Source organism: Pituophis catenifer, unplaced genomic scaffold (genome assembly GCF_029215685.1).
Source record: "Pituophis catenifer annectens isolate HBS135680 unplaced genomic scaffold, rPitCat1.0.hap2 SCAF_7, whole genome shotgun sequence".
In the NCBI taxonomy this organism is placed as follows: domain Eukaryota; kingdom Metazoa; phylum Chordata; class Lepidosauria; order Squamata; family Colubridae; genus Pituophis; species Pituophis catenifer.
In genome coordinates, this window is record NW_027256887.1 from 13,150,988 (window position 1) to 13,171,702 (window position 20,715).

At 41.5% G+C, this 20,715-nt stretch overlaps 1 protein-coding gene across 1 annotated transcript in view; it reads left to right on the forward strand.

Moving 5' to 3' along the window:
• The window catches only part of SCUBE1 (signal peptide, CUB domain and EGF like domain containing 1), a 194,353-nt gene that overhangs the window by 151,213 nt on the left and 22,425 nt on the right, over window positions 1-20,715 (forward strand). The window contains exons 9-10 of the mRNA XM_070946765.1: window positions 8,687-8,809; window positions 19,844-19,960. Coding sequence (XP_070802866.1) covers window positions 8,687-8,809; window positions 19,844-19,960 — 240 coding nt within the window. The remainder of the gene's footprint in view (window positions 1-8,686; window positions 8,810-19,843; window positions 19,961-20,715) is intronic.

The window sequence follows — 20,715 nt, forward strand, 5'->3', positions numbered from 1 at the left end:
ATAATTGATAATTTCAATAATCTCTAGAGTTTCCTATTATTAAAACAGGGCATAATTTATTTTTTCAGGGTTATAGTTGGTATTGGATCATGACCCCAATTAAGCCTGGATGTTTGGTTGTAACTCGTGAACATTAAGCGAGTCACCATAGGACTTGACTCAATTTTTTGATTGTTTTTACAACAGGTGTTCAGTAAATCATTAAGCAAATCCAGCATATCCAGTGGGTGTTTTTTTGTTGCAAATCACAGTCACATGACCCGCAGGACATGCATCTGGTCGTAAATTCAAACCTTACTGCACTTGAAGTAACTAGCTTTTTTGAAGTCCGTCATAAGTTAGAATGGTTTTTAAGCTTTTTTGAAGACCATCGTAACTTTGAAAGGTTGTTAAGTGACCAGTCATTAAACAAGGACTACCTGTAATATATATTTCTGTTTAATACTTTAATAAGAGCAATTGCAAATTTGAAACAAAAATTTATTGATAGTATATATACATATTTTGACATTTCAGCGAATTTTGTACAACTTCTCTCAAAGGATACTTTTTACTATATATGAGCTCTTCTTAATTTTCTCATGTATTATTTAACCAGGGAGGGATGGAGAGATTGCTTAACTGGATGCTATTTTAAGCAAACAGTCCATGTTCTTTCTGTCTCATTGTCATGGTCACCCAGCTCCATAATACAAAGCCTACTTACCATTGTGCTTTCAGATGCAACAACAGCAACAACAAATGCCAGTTGTATTTTCAAATTCTTGAATGCATTGGCTCTGTGTGCATGTGTGAGAGAAAGAGCTGGGACTGAAGAAAAGGTAGGTAGAGAGACTCAACTTTACAAGATAGTTGTAAAGATGATTCTATGCAGGGGTGGGCTTCAAAAACGTTAGCAAGGAGTTCTCTGCTCGGTTGCTGGGTGGGTGTGGCCATGGTAGGCGTGGCCTAGTCGGCCTCCTGCACCATGGCGGGGGGTGTTTTTGCCCTCCCTGGGCTCTGGAGGCTTTCGTTGAGCCTCCGGGAGGGCGAAAACAGCCTCCCCAGGCTCTGGAGGCCCTCTGGAGGCCGGAAATGGGCCCGTTTCCCAAACCTCCAGTAAGTCTGTTTTTCGCCCTCCCCGAGCCTCCGCGCACACCCTGCACTTACCTGCATGCAAAACGGACCACGTGGGGACTCCGGGGAGGGGCGGGCGGGGCCAGCCAGGAATGGGATTTGGGGGTTCTCCAAACTGCACAGAATCTTAGTTAGAGGTTCTCTCAAATCCCTGAGAACCCCCAGCAGCCCACCCCTCTTCTGCAGAAGAAATGCAGACCATGGGAGCTGTTTTCCCATAATGCTGCTGTGTGAGAGAATGAAAGAGACAGGGAGATACAACTTGTGTATCTCTTTTTTTCCCCATTGGCATTACCGTGGAACAGAAGTCTTTGAGTAAGAAAACCCACCTCCTCCAAAGTTCATCAGTGGTAGAAAAGAGGGGACCTGGGGTCCTCATCCTGTGGGCAACAAACCTTTTGCTGTTTATTGTGTTTTTTGTTTTTGTTTTTCTGGTGATCATAAAAAATAAACTAACAATGGCGAACATGCCAAGAAAATGACTGGATGTGAACCCCAAGTAAGGAAGTCTTTTTACCTTACCGTTTACAATCATGGGTTTAGATAGCATCAGACAAACAAAACAATATTAAAGTTGAGGCTCAGCAATTATACTATTTGCCTTTTTATATTGCTTGACAGTGTATTAATGAGTTGTGCTAAATAGCATCTTGCAATAAATATAAATTATTAAGTGCTTTTTTTTTCTCAAACCTTAAGGGAAAAAGTTTTATCTTAAAATGCATGGACTGAACCAGTGATGGCTAACCTTTGTGCCATCACATGCCAGGAGGGGGACAGGGAGGTCGCGCGCATGCCCACACCCATAATTCTATGCACCCCGCCCCAGCATATGCATGTGTGACCCCCCCTGCTCCCCCCGCTCCTGACATGTGATGGCCCGGTAGGCCTGTTTCTCTCTCACACCTGGCTCCAGAGCCTCTCTGGGAGTCTGGGGAGGACGAAAACGGCCTTTGCCCCCCCAGGCCCTCCAGAGGTCAGAAACGACCCATTTGCCAACGGGACCGGAAGTTGGCAACTGGGCTGTTTTTGGCCTCAGGAGGAGCTCCGGGGGGGGGAGGCCATTTTCACCCTCCCCAGACTCCTAGAGAGGCTCTGGAGGCTGGGGACAGCAAAAAAAAGGCCTTCCGGTCCCACCGGAAGTTGGCAAACAGGCCCTTTCTGGCCTCTGGAGGGCCTCCGGGGGAGTGGAGAAAGCCGTTTTCGCCCTCCTCAGACTCCTAGAAAGGCTCTGGAGCCAGGTGAGAGAGAAAAACGGGCCTTCCCCCCCACCACCCCGAGGCCCTCCAGAGGCAGGAAACAACCTGTTTCCCTACTTCTGGTAGGCCCAGAAGGCCCGAAAATCAGCTGGCCGGCACGCACATGCGTGCAGGAGCTGAGCCCACGTACCCACTGATATGGCTATGCGTGCCACCTGTGGCATGGGGGCCTTTGGGCATATTTCTTTTTCTCTCTCTCTCTATTCTTATAGATCTATCTGTATTTTTTTTAAAAAAGAGGTCATGTACATTTTGTCTTGTAAGAAGATTGATTTCTTGGCAGCATAGAAGACCCTTTAAAAATTGATTACATGGTTGGATAGTGTCAAAAAGGGATATGGGTCCCAGAGGAAAATAGTGACATCTAAATCTGTATGTGACAGCAAGATTGTATTTGAAAACTTGCTCCTTTGGGGAACTGCAAAGATGATGAATAGGAAACAAGACACTATGTTGTTACCGGTTTCAGCCTTTCTATGCTCAATAGCATTTATATTCAGCTCAGTCATTTTACAGGAATCAGGTTTTCAAAGCTCCAAATTTATATCTCCAAAATGTACACAGCTTATTTACAAGATCGGGTCAGTCACAGGACGAAAGGTTTACTCTTCCGAGCTTTTGGATTCGTGCTGCAGCTCATCTTCAGTTTATTTACTCTTGTTCGGCTAATGTATTTTAAAAAAAGAAAGAAAGAGACACTGCATTTTGTAACCTAAGATTACACCCTTTGGGAAGTTTCAATTGATTGATTGATTGTTAGATTTATAGCTAGCTTTTCTTCCTTGAAGTTCATGCCTGCTTATTTAGATTCCTCAGAAAAAAACTCAGTCAAGTTACTTGGTCTGAAAGAGAGGGAGTGTCCCAATGTCACTGAACATAAAACTTGTATATTATTTCAGCATAAGGCATGAACAGCCCAATAGCATTTTTTTAAAGCTCAAGTATTGCAGTGATTCACCGAGTAAGTTTTGTATCTCCTGTTTTAAATATTTAATTCATACAGTCACTTCTTAATCGATCCTGGCAGGTTTCTGAACAGGTAGCAAGCTGACATAACCTGTACATTAGGAATCAAAGAAGATATGAAGTGAACTGGGGAGTCTGATGAGCTGTTGTTACAATTGGAGTCATAGGAATGTGCTTTCTGACTTTTCCACTTACAAACATATATATCTATCAACATGAGTGTTTAATGAAAACAATAACCAATTACACATGGCTCCAAAAGTCCTAAAGAAGTGGGAGCAGGGGTGCCAAACTTGATTTCATTGAGGGCCACATCAGGGTTGTGTTTGACCTTGGGGGACTGGTGTGGGCATGGCCAGGGTGGGTGTGGCCAACTTGATGTCACTCGTGTCGGGGGCGGCTGAGCGCTCTGCCAGCGAAATGGGCTCCTAAGTTCTGTTTTCGGCTGCAATGGTCTCCTGCAACCCTCTGCCAGCGAAAATGGAGCTAGGAAGGGCCGCACGCAGCCCTTGTGACCTCCATTTTCGGCTGTGATGGCCTCCTGCAACCTTCTGCCAGCGAAAATGGAACTTGGGAGAGCCGCACACGGCCCTCCCTGCTCTGTTTTTGCTGCATGTGACCAAAATTCAGTTATTTGGCAATTGACTCATAGTTATGATAGTGTCCCAAGATCACGTGATCACATTTTACAACTTTCTTACAAACACTGGGGAAGCCAGATTCACTTTTAACAACCATGACACCAACAGCTGCAATCATTCATTTAACAACTGTGGCAAGAAAATTTGCAAAATGGGGCAAATTCACTTAGCAAATGTTTCACTTAGCAACAGAAACGTTGGGCTCAATTGTGGTCATAAGTTGAGGACTACCTGTATTAAAGCATCATATCAAACCATATGCAATGTTTGAAAGGCATATTCATCTTCTCTTCAAGTAGATAACATTCTGACATTTGGTCATGATGACTGGAAACTTCTTATAGACTTTTTGGGTAAAAATTAAAAAATGCCTTTCTCTTGTTTTTATCTTTCTTTAAACGCTTTCAATAAAAAAGGTAACATTCTATTTTTATAATTGGAAATAGAAAAGGGTTGCCTCAAGAATTTTTGTCCAGCAGATATTCAAATATTTATTTATTTTATTTTTAAAATTATAGCTGCATTTTTTTGTTTTATTTATTGGTTTTGAATTTTTGTATAATTATTGTTCTCTCTATTTTATCACTGAGATATCAGTTAGTTTCACTCCAATAAACTAAGGTTCAGATGCTTTCAATGGGGCATCTTGTAATATATACAAAATTTCAAAGTTTCGCTAAATTAAAAGAAAATGTAGAATGGAAAACACTTTTGTCAGAAACAAACTAATAGACTGCTAGGTTAGTTTCAATATATGCAGCTAAAGTTATTCACTTAAACTCAGAGTGCTAGCTATAAAAATGTAATCACGTTACTTTATAATTAACTGAGCCAACTAGATTCTAGGTTTTGGTATGCTTCAGTTTATTTTGGTTGTACAGTAAACAATTTCTTCTGTTTTAAAATGCTGCATGTTAAGAGCTGAATGTGAAAAGGAGAATACAGAAGTTGATGGGGATTTACTGAAATTTTAGGTTGACTCTTCCAGTTCCTACTATTCAAGGATTATGCCATCTCCCCAAGTGCGATTCATATGATGCATCCATCTCAGATAATCTATTTGATTGCCTTCAATATAGCAGCGCTGATACTAGCGTGGAAAGAACGTAACTTCTGAATCATTAAAAAAACAAACAGCAATTCTCTAAACCAGAAGCCCAAGTCATTTGGTTAATGATGCATGGAAAATGCAAAACATTATAATAATTACGTATTGGCTTGATGGACATGCTTCCTTGGTACACTTTAAAACCAATAATCTCGCCCAGAGCTCAGCATCAAGACACTGTTCAGATAGCAAGTGAAGATTTCTTTCCTCTAAGGCAGTGTTGACGAACCCTTTTGGCACCGAGTGCCAAAAGGGGAGCGCGCGCTCAGGACGGAGCACCAAGAAGCGGAAGAGCAGCTCCCCAGCGCGTATGGGCACACCGGGAAGCTGAGCTTCCAGTTTCCAATGTGCGCATGTGTGCCAGTCACCTGATTTTCCAGTTTCTGGCGCATGCCAGCTCGTGAAGACCAGCTGGCTGGCATGCATGCGTGCGCCAGAAACCAGAAGCTCAGCTTCCCAGCACGCGTATGCACACCAGGGAACTGTTCTTCCGGTTTCTGGCGCTCCCGCGCGCATGAGCAACTAGCCTGGAAGAGCAACGGGCGATGGCTGGCATGCCCAGAGAGATGGCTCTGCATGGCAGTTCCGGCATGCATGCCATAGGTTTGCCATCACAGCTCTAAGCAGTTGCAGTTTACCTTTTGACAGAGGAAACACACCACTACTGGAAATATTCTTGTGGAAACATTAAAAAGATGGTTTAAAAAAAAACAGTATCCACTGAACATTTCAGAGCAAGCAGGAAAGATAGAAAGGACAGAGGGAGGACAAAGCAGGAAAACTTTAGAAGAGTCAAAATGCCTAGTCCAGCAAAACATGAAGGTACACAGCCCAAGAGATCTTTGAAGGGAAAGAGTCATAGATGTCATTGTGCTGCTTGCTTCGCATGGCGTCTTGCCGGCCTGACATCAGCAACGGCAGGCAGAAGGGGGAGAGATTGAAATGTGGGTGGTTAGGTGTGGGTGGATTTGAAGCAGAGCCGGCCCTGACTATGAGGAGCACCAGTCAAGCACAAGGTCAGCAAAAGGAATGTGGTGTTGTGGTCCGCCAGCAGCCTGCAGAGCTGGCAGCAGAGTTGGACAGTGAGGAGGCTGGGGAGGAACATGGGCAGTCCTGGAGTCTGGGGAAGGCTGAGACAAGGGCTCTGCGTTGGAGGCAGAGATGGGGTCAGGGCCACCTGGGAGTTATGTGTGGACTCCGGAGCCTCCAGAGTCGGACATTAGAGAGGCAGAGGAACAGGGGGAGCCTATTCCTAGTGCGCGCATGCACAGAGTTGCCAGAAGACAAGAACAGTTAAAACAAAAGAGACGACTTGGGAGTAAGGCTTGGAAATGATTGGCCCCTCCCATAATGGGAGCGACGGGGCGCTCACATATTATGGGATTATAGGAGCGCCGGGGTGCTCACATATGACACTTCTCCTGCGCGAGCTGCACTGGCTTCCTGTGGTCTTCTGGGTGCGCTTCAAGGTGTTGGTGACCACCTTTAAAGCACTCCATGGCTTAGGGCCGGGTTATCTGCGAGACCGCCTTCTGCCGCCAATAGCCTCCCACCGACCAGTTCGCTCGCACAGAGAGGGCCTCCTCAGGGTGCCGTCGGCCAGACAGTGTCGGCTGGCGACCCCCAGGGGGAGAGCCTTCTCTGTGGCAGCACCTGCCCTCTGGAATGACCTATCCTCTGAGATACGCACGATATCAGACCTCCGGACTTTTCGTCGGGCCCTGAAAACACACCTATTCCATCTAGCTGGGCTGGCTTGATCCCATCCTCTGTTTTAATTGAATTTGGTTTTAATTGGGTTGTTTTTAATATCTTGGGCCGAAATTATTTAATTGTTTTTTAAATTGTTTTTAAATTTTATATGCAATGTTTTATCTTGGCTGTACACCGCCCTGAGTCCCGCAGGAGAAGGGCGGTATAGAAATAAAATAATAATAATAATAATAATAATAATAATAATAATAATAATAATAATAATACATAAAGGAAGAGCAAAGGCACGTGGGTCTTTACAGGAAGCAACATTGTGGATGGTGTTGGTTTGTACTTCGAAGCTCCGTTTTTGACTCTGTGTTTCCATGTGGCCTTGCCAAGGTAATTGCCAATTAGGTCTTTGGCAGCATGTCAAAGAAGATAAAGGTGGGTGTTTACCAACCTTATCCAAAGGACTGTGGCAGACTTCTGTTGGACTATTTATAAACTCTTGGTGATTCAGCAGGTGCTGTGAATGAAAGGAATTCACAGCCGCTAAAATAAATAAAGGGTTTGGGACAAATTGTGTGCTTTTTACTATATCAGGAAGCCTAGGTCAGAACATGTGGAGATGGGAAAGGCGCCAATGCAAGGTCGGTTTCCAAAACAATCTGAGAACTTTTAATTGGACATTGACTGATAACAGGAGGATGGATGGCCAGGGGAAAAGGGAAAGTGAATTGCATCATTTTTTCATGCCAAGCCAACAGATTCTGCCTGCTCTAATCTGTAACCGCTTTGTTCTCAATAAAGTATATACTCTTGGAAAAAGAAATGAACCAGGAGTCTTTCTTTGCTAATTAAATTAAGTGGGATGGATGACAGAAGGGCAAGGAATTTGGGCATGACCAAAGCCGGTGCAAAGGTTAAAGAGAAGGGATAAGCAAGAAAAGGTGCATAGTTTGGACAGAACAGTGGACAGACATGAAAGAATCAAGATTAAATCATGGAATCATGGAGAGAAAAAGTTTCCAAGTAACTAGGGAAGATTTTGTAGAATGCATTCCACACTAAAGGGGCGGAAACATCTTGAAGTGGAAGATGTTGATAGAAGGTTGAATACGGGGGTGGGTTCTACTTACCTTTACTACCGGTTCTCAATGGGAGCGCTTGCTTTGCTCGTGCGCGCTTGTACATTTCTGCGCATGCGCAGATCGTCCATTATGGGCGGAGCCTCCCACCGCTTTTACTACTGGTTCTCAAGAACCGGACAGAACCGGGAGCAACCCACCACTGGTTCAAATATATATTAATAATAATAATAATAATAATAATTTTATTTCTATACCGCCCTTCTCCCGAAGGACTCAGGGCGGTGTACAGCCAATTTAAAAACACAAGACACAACAATAATTAAAAATTAAAATAATTAAATAAATTTGGCCGATTTAAAACCCCAAAAATTTAAAATACCCCAATTTAAAATTATTAAGTCGATAGCCCGGCCTGGCGGAACAACAGGGTCTTGACTGAAGAATGTTAACTCTGTAAGACTCATGAACACACTGTGTAGGCTGAAGCAGTCTTTGCATAAATGGAATGTGATTGCACAACTGCAGTTTATTTGCTTTCCTCAATATATTTTCTATCTTACTTGCACCTTGGGAAAAAGTTTATATTGAACTTTTTTTTTTTTTTTTTTTTTTGGCATAAATCTTCTGGTCTGTTAAAATGTTTTGTTTTGTTTTTCTTCCACTCTGGGCAGATATGGGAATCTTCACTCAAATGAAATTTTCCTGTCCTCCCCCCAATTTAGGATGATATATAATATTCCTAGGTAATTTCTCTTAGAAAATACAAGGCTGATCTCTTATTCTGGTTTCTTCACCTGCTGTTTCTGACAGATATAGATGAATGTCTGATGAACAATGGAGGCTGCGATCACTTCTGCAGGAACACAGTGGGAAGCTTTGAATGCAGCTGCCAAAAGGGCTACAAATTACTAACGGATGAAAGGACCTGCCAAGGTAATTGCTTAAATTAAATCTTAATTCCTTTCTTCTTACATAGTGAGGGCAATGAGTGCCCATCAAAATGTTCCTGGTTTTTTGTTTTGTCTTTTTTAATAAGGAGACCTTGAAGGCTAGACACTAGAACCAGAGGAAAAAGAAAATGGAAGGACTTTTTTTTTAGAAATTACAAACAAAAGGATAAATTTTACTTGTCCCAAAGGTACTTTTTTCAAGAGGTAATTGGACTTTTTGGATTTTTTTTAAAAAGACGTTTCACTTCTCATCCAAGAAGCTTCTTCAGTTCTGACTGGATAGTGGGGAATGGAAGGATTTATACTGCTTGCAGACAGATGATCATTTGCATCCTTTTAGAGAGTCGCTGTTCTGCCCCAGCTACAGATCTCAGAGAATGCAGCACACACAAAACTATGAACCAAACTCAATTTACTTCCAAACGTAGTTTTTTTACAAATGCAGGCTGTTAACTAAAACGTCCTTAACAACCTGCCAGAAATTCCACAGAAAGATAAAGTCTTACGAGAGTTGGCAAAAAGCCCAGAAGCAGGGTTTGCAAAGAAAATCCAGATTCAATGATCATCGAGCGAACATGCGTTGTTTCCTGCAGCTTTTTAGAAGCTGCGTGCCAACTTAAATACGCTAAGAGAGTGGCCAATTAGCCCCATGCCTTACTCTCAAGGAGACCTCCTCCTGAGTAACAACTCCTGCCTTTTGGCAGCTCTGCATTGAGAAGAGGTTCCTCCACTTCATCCTCTGCACTTAAAGGAGCCTCTGGAGGTTCTGAAGGCCCTGGCTGAATCTCTGCCTCTGGCACCACATTTTCTTCAGCCTCCTCTCTGTCCGACTTGAGCACCAGCTGCACAGGCTGCTGGGGCGACACCACAACAGCCTCCTCCTCATCGGGATCAGCAACAATCTGTGCAGGCCGCTGGCGGGCCACAACAGTCACTGAGGCTACCTGGAGATTTATCTATGTCATCAGGGTCACCTGTGTAGTGCAAATGGGTGTGGAGCCTTCTTGATAAGCCTCCAGGTGGCCTCAACGACTCGCTAAAAGAATGCAAATGACCAGCTCTCTGCAAGGAGTATAAATCCTTCCATTCCTGCCCATCCAGTCAGAGCTGAAGAAGCTTCTTGGATGAGAAGTGAAATGTCTTCAAAGAAAAAACAGAAAGTCCAGTTGCCTCTTGAGAAAAAAAAGAAAAAAAAACAAGCACCTTTGGGACAATCATGACCTGGAGACTGAGAATCTCCATGGACGTATATTTTACTTATTGTTCTGAAAGAAACTTGCTAAAGTTCTGAAGGATTTTCCCTTTGAAACTCATACGATCAAAAAAATCTAGGATTTTTTTAAGGGCTTAAAGAAGAATTCTAAAATGTCGGGAAAGGTTTAAAATTGGTTTATTTAACCAGGTTTAAAAGAAGAAAGTTGTTGCCATTACTGGATTATGCTGACAAGGATTGATTGACATAGCATTTGGAGTTGTTTTCTTCACCTAAGAGATGAGCTATGGGCAGAAAAGAGATTATAGGTAGTCCTCGATATGACCATAATTGAACCCATAATTATGGTTGTAAATCATGATGGTCATTAAACAGGTCATCACATGACTATGCTCAAATCTTTTTTTGCGGTGGTTGTCAAGTGAACACCACAGTCATTAAGCTGTTAAGCAAACAGCTTAAGCAAACCCATTGTGTGTTATGAGGCATTTTTTGCCAGAAACAGGTTTCCAGAAAAAAAACATTGCATATTATGGTCACATGGCCATAGGATACTGCAAATAGCTGTAAAAGAGGGCCAGTTGATGACGCAGTCCTGTGATTGCAGGGGCAGTTGTTGGAACTTCAAATCCAGGTCATGAATAGCTTTTTTAGTGTCCATTGTAACTCTGAATGATGGCTAAGTAACCAGTCATAAGTTCAAGACATACAGGAAGTGAGTTTTTTTTAATTAATGGTGATTACTAAAATTATTTCTACCTGAAGGGATGAAGGGGGAAATTACTTCTTTTTTCTTTTTCTTATCCTTTTTCTTTTTCTTTTTTTCTGTCTTTCTTTTCTTTTTTTTACTTTTACTCACACACACCCTTTCTTAATTTTTCCTGTAACTTTTTTTCTAACTTTTTGTTTGTATTTTTCTGTAGTTTGTACTGACTTCTTAATAAAACTATTTATTTATTTATTTATTTATTTATTTATTTAATTTGTATACCGCCCTTCTCCCAGAAGGGACTCAGGGCGGTGAACAGCCAAAATTAAAAAACATACAAATGCAAGAGTTAAGATAATTAAAAGAATTAAATCATTGGCTACCCAAATTTAAAACCCCAAATCCATAAAATTTAAAATCCCAATTAAAAACCATTTAGGCTAGGCCGGCTTGATGAAATAAAAACGTCTTCAGGGCTTTACGGAAGGTCCGGAGGTCCGGGATCAATCGTATTCCAGGAGGCAGCTCATTCCACAGGGCGGGTGCCCCCACAGAGAAGGCTCGCCCCCTGGGGGCCGCCAGCCGACATTGCCTGACCGACGGCACCCCGAGGAGGCCCTCTCTATGAGAGCGTATTGGCCGGTGGGAGGTTATCGGTAGCAGCAGGCGGTCTCGCAAATACCCTGGCCCTAAGCCATGGAGCGCTTTAAAGATGAGAACCAACACCTTAAAGCGCACCCGGAAGACCACCGGGAGCCAATGCAGCTCGCGCAGGAGAGGTGTTACGTGGGAGCGCCACGTCGCTCCCATAATCACCCGCGCGGCCGCATTCTGCACCAGCTGGAGCCTCCGGCCTTTTATTTGAAATAAAAGCAGTTGATGTGTCACAATAACCCCCATATTATACTCCCGTTATCCATTTTGTGGAAAGTATATCAAAGAAAAGTAGGCTGAAGACCAAAGCTGAAACCTGAATATCAGTAGCAAAGGATGTAATTTATAAATGTTAAACTTATATATGTTCCTGTCAAGCATAAAATACCCATGCCAGATGTTACGTTCAGAAAAACAAACATCACAACGCACACTTGCAAAATATAGCACATGCAAACCAGTGATGGGTTTCAAACGTTTTTAGCACCGGTTCTGTGGGAGTGGCTTGGTGGGCGTGGCAGAGGAAGGATACTGTAAAATCTCCATTCCCACCTGATTCCAGGGGAAGGATACTGTAAAATCTCCATTCCCACCTGACTCCAGGGGAAGGATACTGTAAAATCTCCATTCCCTCCCCACTCCAGGGGAAGTTTACTGCAAAATTCCCATTTCCTCCCGATCAGCTGGGACTCGGGAGGCAGAGAATAGATGGGGGCAGGGCCAGTCAGAGGTGGTATTTACCATTTCTCTGAACTATTCAGAATTTCCGCTACCGGTTTTCCAGAACCTGTCAGAACCTGCTGGATTTCACCCCTGAGCCAACTAAAGAAACTTGTTAGTCAGAAGCGACCCAGCAATAAAACCCGGTTAATAGAAGCAATCCTTCAATCATGGTTTCACATTATAACAGCTGCAGAACTAAAAGACTTGGTTCACTCCATGGGAAGACGTTGTAAGGCTGTAATTCATGCTAAAGGTTACCCAACTAAGTATGAACTGATGTGATAATTTTTGTATATCTCTTTATTTCTATAGTGATAATTTTTGTATATCTTGTTTTTTCTACGTGTTTCACTTTTCTTCTTTATACTGTAACTGCTATTCTAATAGCAAATTCTTCATAAAAGTTATTGCATTACATTCTTGATTAAATTATCTTTCCATTGATATATAATTTTATGGTACTACTCCGAAAAAAAAGTGGTGTTATTACCGTGTTATCCCAAAAATAAGTCTCCCCCAAAAATAAGCCTCCCCCCCAAAATAAACCCTCCCCTGAAAATAAGCCCTCCCCGAAAATATTTAAATGCATGCACAGCCAGTCCCTGCCATTTCCCCTGGTTAGGGTTAGGGAGACAGAGCTGGAAATCAGGTAAGAGGAACCCCGTCTTGCTCCACACACCCCAAAATAATAAGACCTCCCCGAAAATAAGGACAAGCACTTATTTTCGAGTTCAAAAAAATATAAGACAGGGTCTTATTTTCGGGAAAACATGGTAGCTAGTTTTAGAAAATATACTCTTCCCCAAAGGTTTCCACAATTTTGGCCACTACTGTATAGGGGATTGAGGGATTAGTCAAGAAATGAAAATACTATAGACGAGAAGGTGACACTGGCAACTGAAAGGCTTCTCCTTTCATCCAGTGAATAATATTTATGTGTACAGACCTAAAGATGGTTGTTTTTAATTGTTTTTAAAATCTTTACATGTATAAACTTAACAGATATCGTGGAGAAGTTATGGATGCTAAATATGTGTGATCAAAGAGTCAATAGACCTAAGATGCTCCTATTTTAAAACACAGAAGCCTGTGAGAAGCGACCAAGGATTTTATTTGTCTGATTTGTTTGAAATATCTCTTCATGCAGAAAATATTTCTTTCCTTCTCCAAAAGGGCTTTCATGCCTAAAATAGGAAAGTGTCATGAAGGTTTTATCATGCTCCCTGTATCTAAGAACAGGGAGTTGTTCAAACAGCCCGGTCATGCTGCTAAGACTCCAGAGAGGAGCAATTCACAGGAAAAAAGCCCATTCTGAGCTCACTCCCCTTCTTTGGAAATGCCCTCTTCTGGCCCTTAGAGTTTGGCTGCGAAAAGGCCAAGAAAGTTATAGAAATCTCTGCATAGATTGTCATTATTACAATATGCTATGTTGATGAATAACAAATGTTATTCTTGTGTGGGTTATATGCTTAGCGCTGACTGATCAAAACTGTACTGTTAGTATCTTACTAGCAGAAGCAAGTGATTTATGGATTTAGTCTTGTCATGATTTCCAGAAGGATAATTGGTGTACAATGGAGGGAAGGAGGAAAGAAGAAAAGCTGATAGAGATCAAGCAACCAGTAAAGTATAAATCACCATATTTCCTTTCTTCCTTTACTGGCAAAATGTGCTATTATTTGTTTTCAGTAGAAGAGGCAAGAGTGGTTTGAGGTTACTCATCAAGGCTTAGGTTATAACTTTTTTTTAACAAGGTTTTTGTTTTTCAAATAGCTAGAGGGAAAAACATTTTTCAGTGTTACTGAAATACTTGTACCAAGTTTTTTTTTTTTTTTGGCTTTTTAATCACCCCAATTAGAATTAGAAAGTTTTAATTAACTTTTGTTAAAATACAATGTATGTTGTTATTTCCTGTGAAGTGCTATTGTTTACATTCTATTTAATGGAAAATACATTTCTTGAATTTATAACATTCTGCTTCCAGACTCAAAGCACACAGGGCATAGATCTGGTGTAGCCCTCCTGGGATTGCTCCTTAAATATAGAGGGCTATTTATTTAAAAGTATGCCTCTTCTCAATATCAAACTCTCCCAAGGTAACCTATAAAACAGAACTAACTTTGCATACATTGGAAAACAAACTAGTTTCATAGACAAAGCAGGTGTCAGGGTTCCAAGTAATAAATCCATTGCAAGCAAGACTCCAAGGCACTCGAGTTCCTCAAAGATTACTTTTATCGGAAATATCATATTGGCACATATCTGGTGAAAACCGACTCTGAAACTCCCCTGTTTTCACCTCATTAAAAGTGAAAGTTTTTCTACTTTCTCAAAACAATTAGTCACATGGTCCAATCACAGTGCGGTCTGGCAACTGGGTAGCATCACTCACCTTCTTCCGACCAGGTGTGAGAATATCCTTGGTTCCCAAGAGAAAGTATTTTGTTTTGGCTACAAAAATCTATCTATCTCCAATCCCCCTTCCCTGACCCTCAGCTCCAATGTGGCAACACTGAAGCAGACAAAATGGCTTCGGTCAGGACAGCTTCAGGGTTGACAGCAGGATGATTTGTCTAAATCGTTAAATATTTTAGAAAGTATAATCCGCTTGGAATATTTGCCATTTTTTTTCACCCATCTGCCACTGATCCAGTCTGCCATGCTTATTTATTATTCCTGGTCTTAGGTCTCGCAAATCTTCTGCTCCTCAAACCCTTTTGAAGACATGACTATTTTGATATGTCTCAATAATTTCGTTCTAACAATAAGAAGACTTTGGAATTACATTTCTGCCTTTCAAGGTTGATTTGATACTTAAGCTTTTTCCCCACCTCTGGTTAGCTATATTCAGGGATGACTGAAATGGATTTGACATCCAGGACAGCAAACATAAAAAAAAATAGACTGCAGGGTTCTACTTAACCATTTAACTATGTTAACAGTTTAGTGAGTGATTAAGAGTGATAGAGGCTAATTTAAGCCTAACATCTTTTTTTCATTCTGACTTTTGAATGAAAGATGAGAAACAGTTAACAATTCAGCAGAGACAGGACTCCACTTCTCACTAGAAAGGAATTTTGAGTTACTAAGAAAAAGTAGTATTGAGAAAAACAATTGCAGTGATTCACTTAACAACTGTGGCCAGAAATTTTGTAAAATGGGGCAAAACTCACTTAATAACTGTCTTGCTTAGCAACAGAAATTTTGGGTTCAATTGTGGTCATAAGTCAAGGACTACCTGTATACCTGCTTGTGTCTTTTTGTTCTCACACCTGAGGGAAGTTTGAAGAATCCCAGGAGGATGGGCTCTGGGGACATTTTAGCATGGATACCGGTAGTAGTGGCTTCAGGTCCTTAATAATGAAAAACTGCTTATTCATTACTTTGTGTTATCTCGTTTATTTAAAACTAATGTTAAAATTATTAAAACGATTATTAAGAGATTAAGAAGTATTGCACAAACACTTCCCTGAAGTATTTCCACATAAGACTGTTGCTTTCTAATGGGGAAGACAAAATCAATTTCTCCTTAAAAGCCAGTAAAAACAAGACAATGTTAACAATAAGAATAAATCCAAATGGATGTTGAGATGATCCCTTGATTCAGCTGATTCAGAGTAACACAATAATGTGTTTTGGAATTTGTAAAATGTAGAATCTAATTCTGGAGTGTCAAACTCAAGGCCCATGAGACGGATCTGGCTCGCCGGATGTTTAAATCTGGCCCGCGGGACTGCCCTGGAAATAGCAAAGGACCAGCCCATGGTGCCCCTGCCAGCAAAAATGGAGCTCTGTTTTGGCTGGGAGAGGGCTGCAGGAGGATCCCCACCCAGCCCCACCCAGGCCACCACAGATGCCCCACACACAACTGACATTGAACTGGCCATGCCCAACCTGGCCACACCCACCTGGCCCCCCAAGGTCAAACATAACCCTTATGCGGCCCTCCAAGAAATCGAGTTTGACACCCCTGGTCTAAATGCTTTAACAGAACCTGTCTCAACCTGCCTTAGATTCCATGAAACCACAATTTCTTGGACATAAATTATCCCGAAACCACAATTAGAGTACAGTGGTTTAAAGCACCCTGTTATTAACACAGCTGCCTGCAATTACTGCAGGTTCGAATCTTACCAGGCTCAAGGTTGACTCAGCCTTCCATCCTTTCTAAGGTAGGTAAATTGAGGACCCAGTTTGTGGGGGCAATAAGCTGACTTTGTATAAATATACAAAAGTATGAAGGCTATTGCTTAACGCCTTGTAAGCTGCCCTGAGTCTCCGGAGAAGGGCGGCATATAAATCAAATTAAAAAAAAAAAAAATTATCCTGGACATAAATTGTTTCAACTTCTACCCTGAAAAAGACGCTATAGGGCAGTGCACACCAGAACAACTAGACACAAGGACAGTTTTTTCCCGAATGCCATCACTCTGCTTAACAACTAATTCCCACAACACTGTCAAATAATTTACTAAGAGTGTATTACTATTGTTCTTCTCTTCCTTACTAGTATCTATCTTTTCCCACTTATTACTATAACCATGTTGCTTGTATCTTTCAATTATATTGTTTTTATTTGTTTCCTAGTACGATTTGATAGCTTATTAGTAACCTTGACTATCACTAAGTGTTGTATCTTTTTACTCTCGATGAATGTATTTTATTCTCCTTATGTACACTGGGAGCATATACACCAAAGACAAATTCCTTGTGTGTCCAATCACACATGGCCAATAAAGAATTCTATTCTATTCTATTCTATTCTATTCTATTCTATTCTATTCTATTCTATTCTATTCTATTCTATTCGCCTTCATGCAATAGTATGTATGTATATACTATGTACATATGTACGTACGTACATATGTATGTAAAAATATGGCCACCCATTTTAAGCAATTCTGGATGCTTACAACAAATATTTGAGCTTCGCCTCTTTTCACTATAGCCATATACTTCCTATATTAGAAAAGACATGTTACTCAATTTCATTTTGTTCAAAATAAGTGAAACACTACAAGCAAAAGTACAACTGCCCAACATTAGTCTGAGGATTTGTGTGCAGTGCATCCTCTCATCCTCCTTGCAACCTTTGCTTGCCAATACTGAATAGGATTAAGAATTAGAGGATCTATTGCGACTTTTCAAAGCCCAGTTCCTTCATGAATCAAACAAATGGTTGAAATCAGAGGTTGATGAAGAGAATGAATTCTGGATAAATTCTAGAGTTCTTTCTTTATCTCATAATATGTTTGTTTTTTTCCCCTGTAGACTTAAGATAGGGAAATACCTTTCTCTTTTCTATACAAAGTGCTGAATTCCACAACAGACTGGAGAGTCTAGAGAGAAAGATTGCAGAAAATGTGGAGGCAGCCTAGCAGCAGGTTTTACTAAAACTCAAAGAAAAGAGTTTATAAAGTTGTAGGCATCTAATGCCTAAAAGAAAGGAAAATAAAGCCAGGATTATCTAGGAAAAAAAAAAGGATTGCTTTGGTGTACATAAAACGGTTCTAATTGTTTTTAAGTCGTTCTTCTTTAATATTCTCAGGATCAGAAGAATATAAGTTCCCAAGGGCACACTATGTGAACACCAAAACCAAAGGAACAAGAGAATTGGGTTTTTTGGGGGGGTGGGGGGGTTATAATTTTAATCCCAAAATGCCCTTGTTTCAGACTCACATTAATCCCCTCCACCTATCAACTGTGTTGTGTAAATAGGACTGAGAGAGGGCTGACTTTCAAGATCAGAAAAATGTCCTAGGGTGGCCCCACAAAATTGAGCCTCTCTAGGAACTACATTTGGCTTCCCATAGTCCAGCAGAGATACGGGAATTGGGTGGGGTAGGAAGGGTGAAGTTAAATTTTGCCAGTTCAATCTGGAGTGGCTCTGACTTCAAATAAGCCACCATAGAATTTGGGAAAATATCATTAGAAAGAAAAAAAAAACCTCTCATCTGAATGGGGATTCATATAGGCATAGATTCCATATGTATATATTTACAGATGGCTTCTCAAAGAAACAGTTAATAACCAGTTCTTCTCATATGTTTTGGGCATTCTGTTTAGAAATAGAGATTAAGTTATTATTAGCATCAGGCTATCTTTCAATGCACCTGACATTTGGGGGGAGAAGGTGATACAGGTAGTTAGCCAGTGATACAAGTCTGGTTGGGGTGATTAACACAGGTGGGCAGGGGTGGGCTTCAAAAATTTTAGCAAGGGGTTCTCTGCCCGGTTGCTGGGTGGACATGGCCTAGTCAGCCTCCTGCACCACGGCCGGGGGGGGGGGGCGTTTTTGCCCTTCCCAGGCTCCGGGAGGATGAAAACGGCCTCCCCAAGCTCTGGAGGCTCTCTGGAGGCCAGAAATGGGCCTGTTTCTGGCCTTCCCGAACTTCCGGTAGGCCTGTTTTTCACCCTCCCCGAGCCTCCACGCGTGCCCTGCACCCAAAATGCAGGCCACATGGGGACTCCTGGGAGGGGCAGGGCGGGGTGGGCAGGGCCAGCCAGGAGTGGGATTTGGGGGTTCTCCAAACTGCACAGAATCTTAGCTAGAGATTCTCCCGAACCACCAGCAGCCCACCCCTGCAGGTGGGTAAAGCTAAGGACTTTTTTTTTTCCCCCTCACTATATTTAGGGAAAGTCATCTAAAGATTAGCACATTTAAGCATAATGAGAAAAAAAAAGTGTCAAGATATCATTCCCCCCCCCATTTTCTTCAATCTGATGGTTACAAAGTAGAGGTTTGGAAGCTATGAGCCACCACCGTCCTTAGGTTGCTCGTCCATGCCTTCATCTATTTTTATAAACTTCAAATCAGAATCAAAGATTTATTTTTCATATTCTCTCAAATGGCACTTTCTTTGCTCAGAACGTTTCAATGCAAATTGAAAAGCACCTCCCAAAGTGACTATGGAATCTTCCCCAAAGGGGAACTGCGCATAGTAATATATCCAAATTATCTGTTGCTTTAAGTATCTCAGGAATGAGAATGGGTGTGAAACATTTTGAGCACTTAGTAAAAGAACATTATATACAACTATAAGCATCATGAATTTTTAAAAGTGTAACTATTAGGGAGGGCTATTTTCTTGTTAAACCATCGAAAAATATATTTAATGAAACTGAGGTCCCAGGTTGCAAAGTTAATTTCTGGTGTGATACAAGATAGAGATTCAGTGGTGACTCTCTGTGGTCAAAATGAACACTACAGCTGAATATGACATTTCAACTCATATTTAAAACATCAGTTTGGTCCTCTTTCTATTTACTCAGCAGCTGCCTTAAGTGACGTTTTAATGGAAATAATCTCTGAGAAAAAAAATATAGAAATGTATGCCATTTCATGTAGACAATTTGTTCCACGTGGAAGACACATAGAAAATCAAAGCTTGTATGTTTTAGTCATAGCTTGACAGCTATTAACCATGATTTATGATAGGATATTAAGAAACATGGATATTTTCAATATGTGTGTTGCAGGGGTAGGTTCTACTTACCTTTACTACCGGTTCACAGTGGGGCCGCGTGTGCGCACTTGCTTCGCTCGCACATGCGCAGAAGCGTTTTGATGACGCCAGGGTCGGTGGGCGGGGCCTCCCGCCGGTTTTTTACTACCAGTTCTATAGAACCGGTGCGAACTGGGGGCAACTCACCACTGGTGTGTTGGTTAAATTTACAATTTCTTACACTACTTCCTCTCTCCCTTTTTTCAAATCAAGATATAGACGAATGTTCATTTGAAAGGACCTGTGACCATACCTGCATCAATTATCCAGGAAGTTTTGAATGCTTATGTCACAACGGTTACACGCTATATGGAATGACACATTGTGGAGGTTGGAAGATTGACTCTCTTTAATTCTTTTTGTATGAAATGTTTTGATAAAAGCAATGTTGTCAAAATTGCATTAACAACAGGGCAGATTTTGAAGTGGGCAAAGAATCTTAAAACACTAAATGAACTAAACGATGAAATGGTTATTGACAAGACAGCATAGTATAGGAGTCACCTGTAAAGAAAGAACTGCAACTATTAAACTGAACTATAGGTAGCCATTTGTTTTGCTGATTTTCTTGACAACAATTTTCTTGACAACAATATAGTAATTTTCTTGCAACAATTTGCAATTGTTCTTGACAACAATATAGAAGTGCTCAGCAATCTTCTATGGTGAGATTTTTGGGGTGTTTTGGTTTTTTTTACTTTATATCCTAGTAGTGTAATGCAGTGATGGGTTTCAAAATATTTTACTACCGGTTCTGTGGGTGTGGCTTGGTGGGCATGGCATTGCTTGGTGGGCATGGCTTGGTGGGCGTGGCAGGGGAAGGTTACTGCAAAATCCCCATTTCCTCCCGATCAGCTGGGACTTGGGAGGCAGAGAATAGATGGGGGCGGGGCCAGTCAGAATTTTTACTACTGGTTCTCCGAACTACTCAAAATTTCCGCTACCGGTTCTCCAGAACTGGTCAGAACCTGCTGAAACCCACCTCTGGTGTAATGTTGCTCAAACTTGGCAGCTTTGAAGATATGTGGACTTCAATTCCCAGGATTCCCCAACCAGCATGCTTTTCTGGGAGTTCTGGGAGTTTA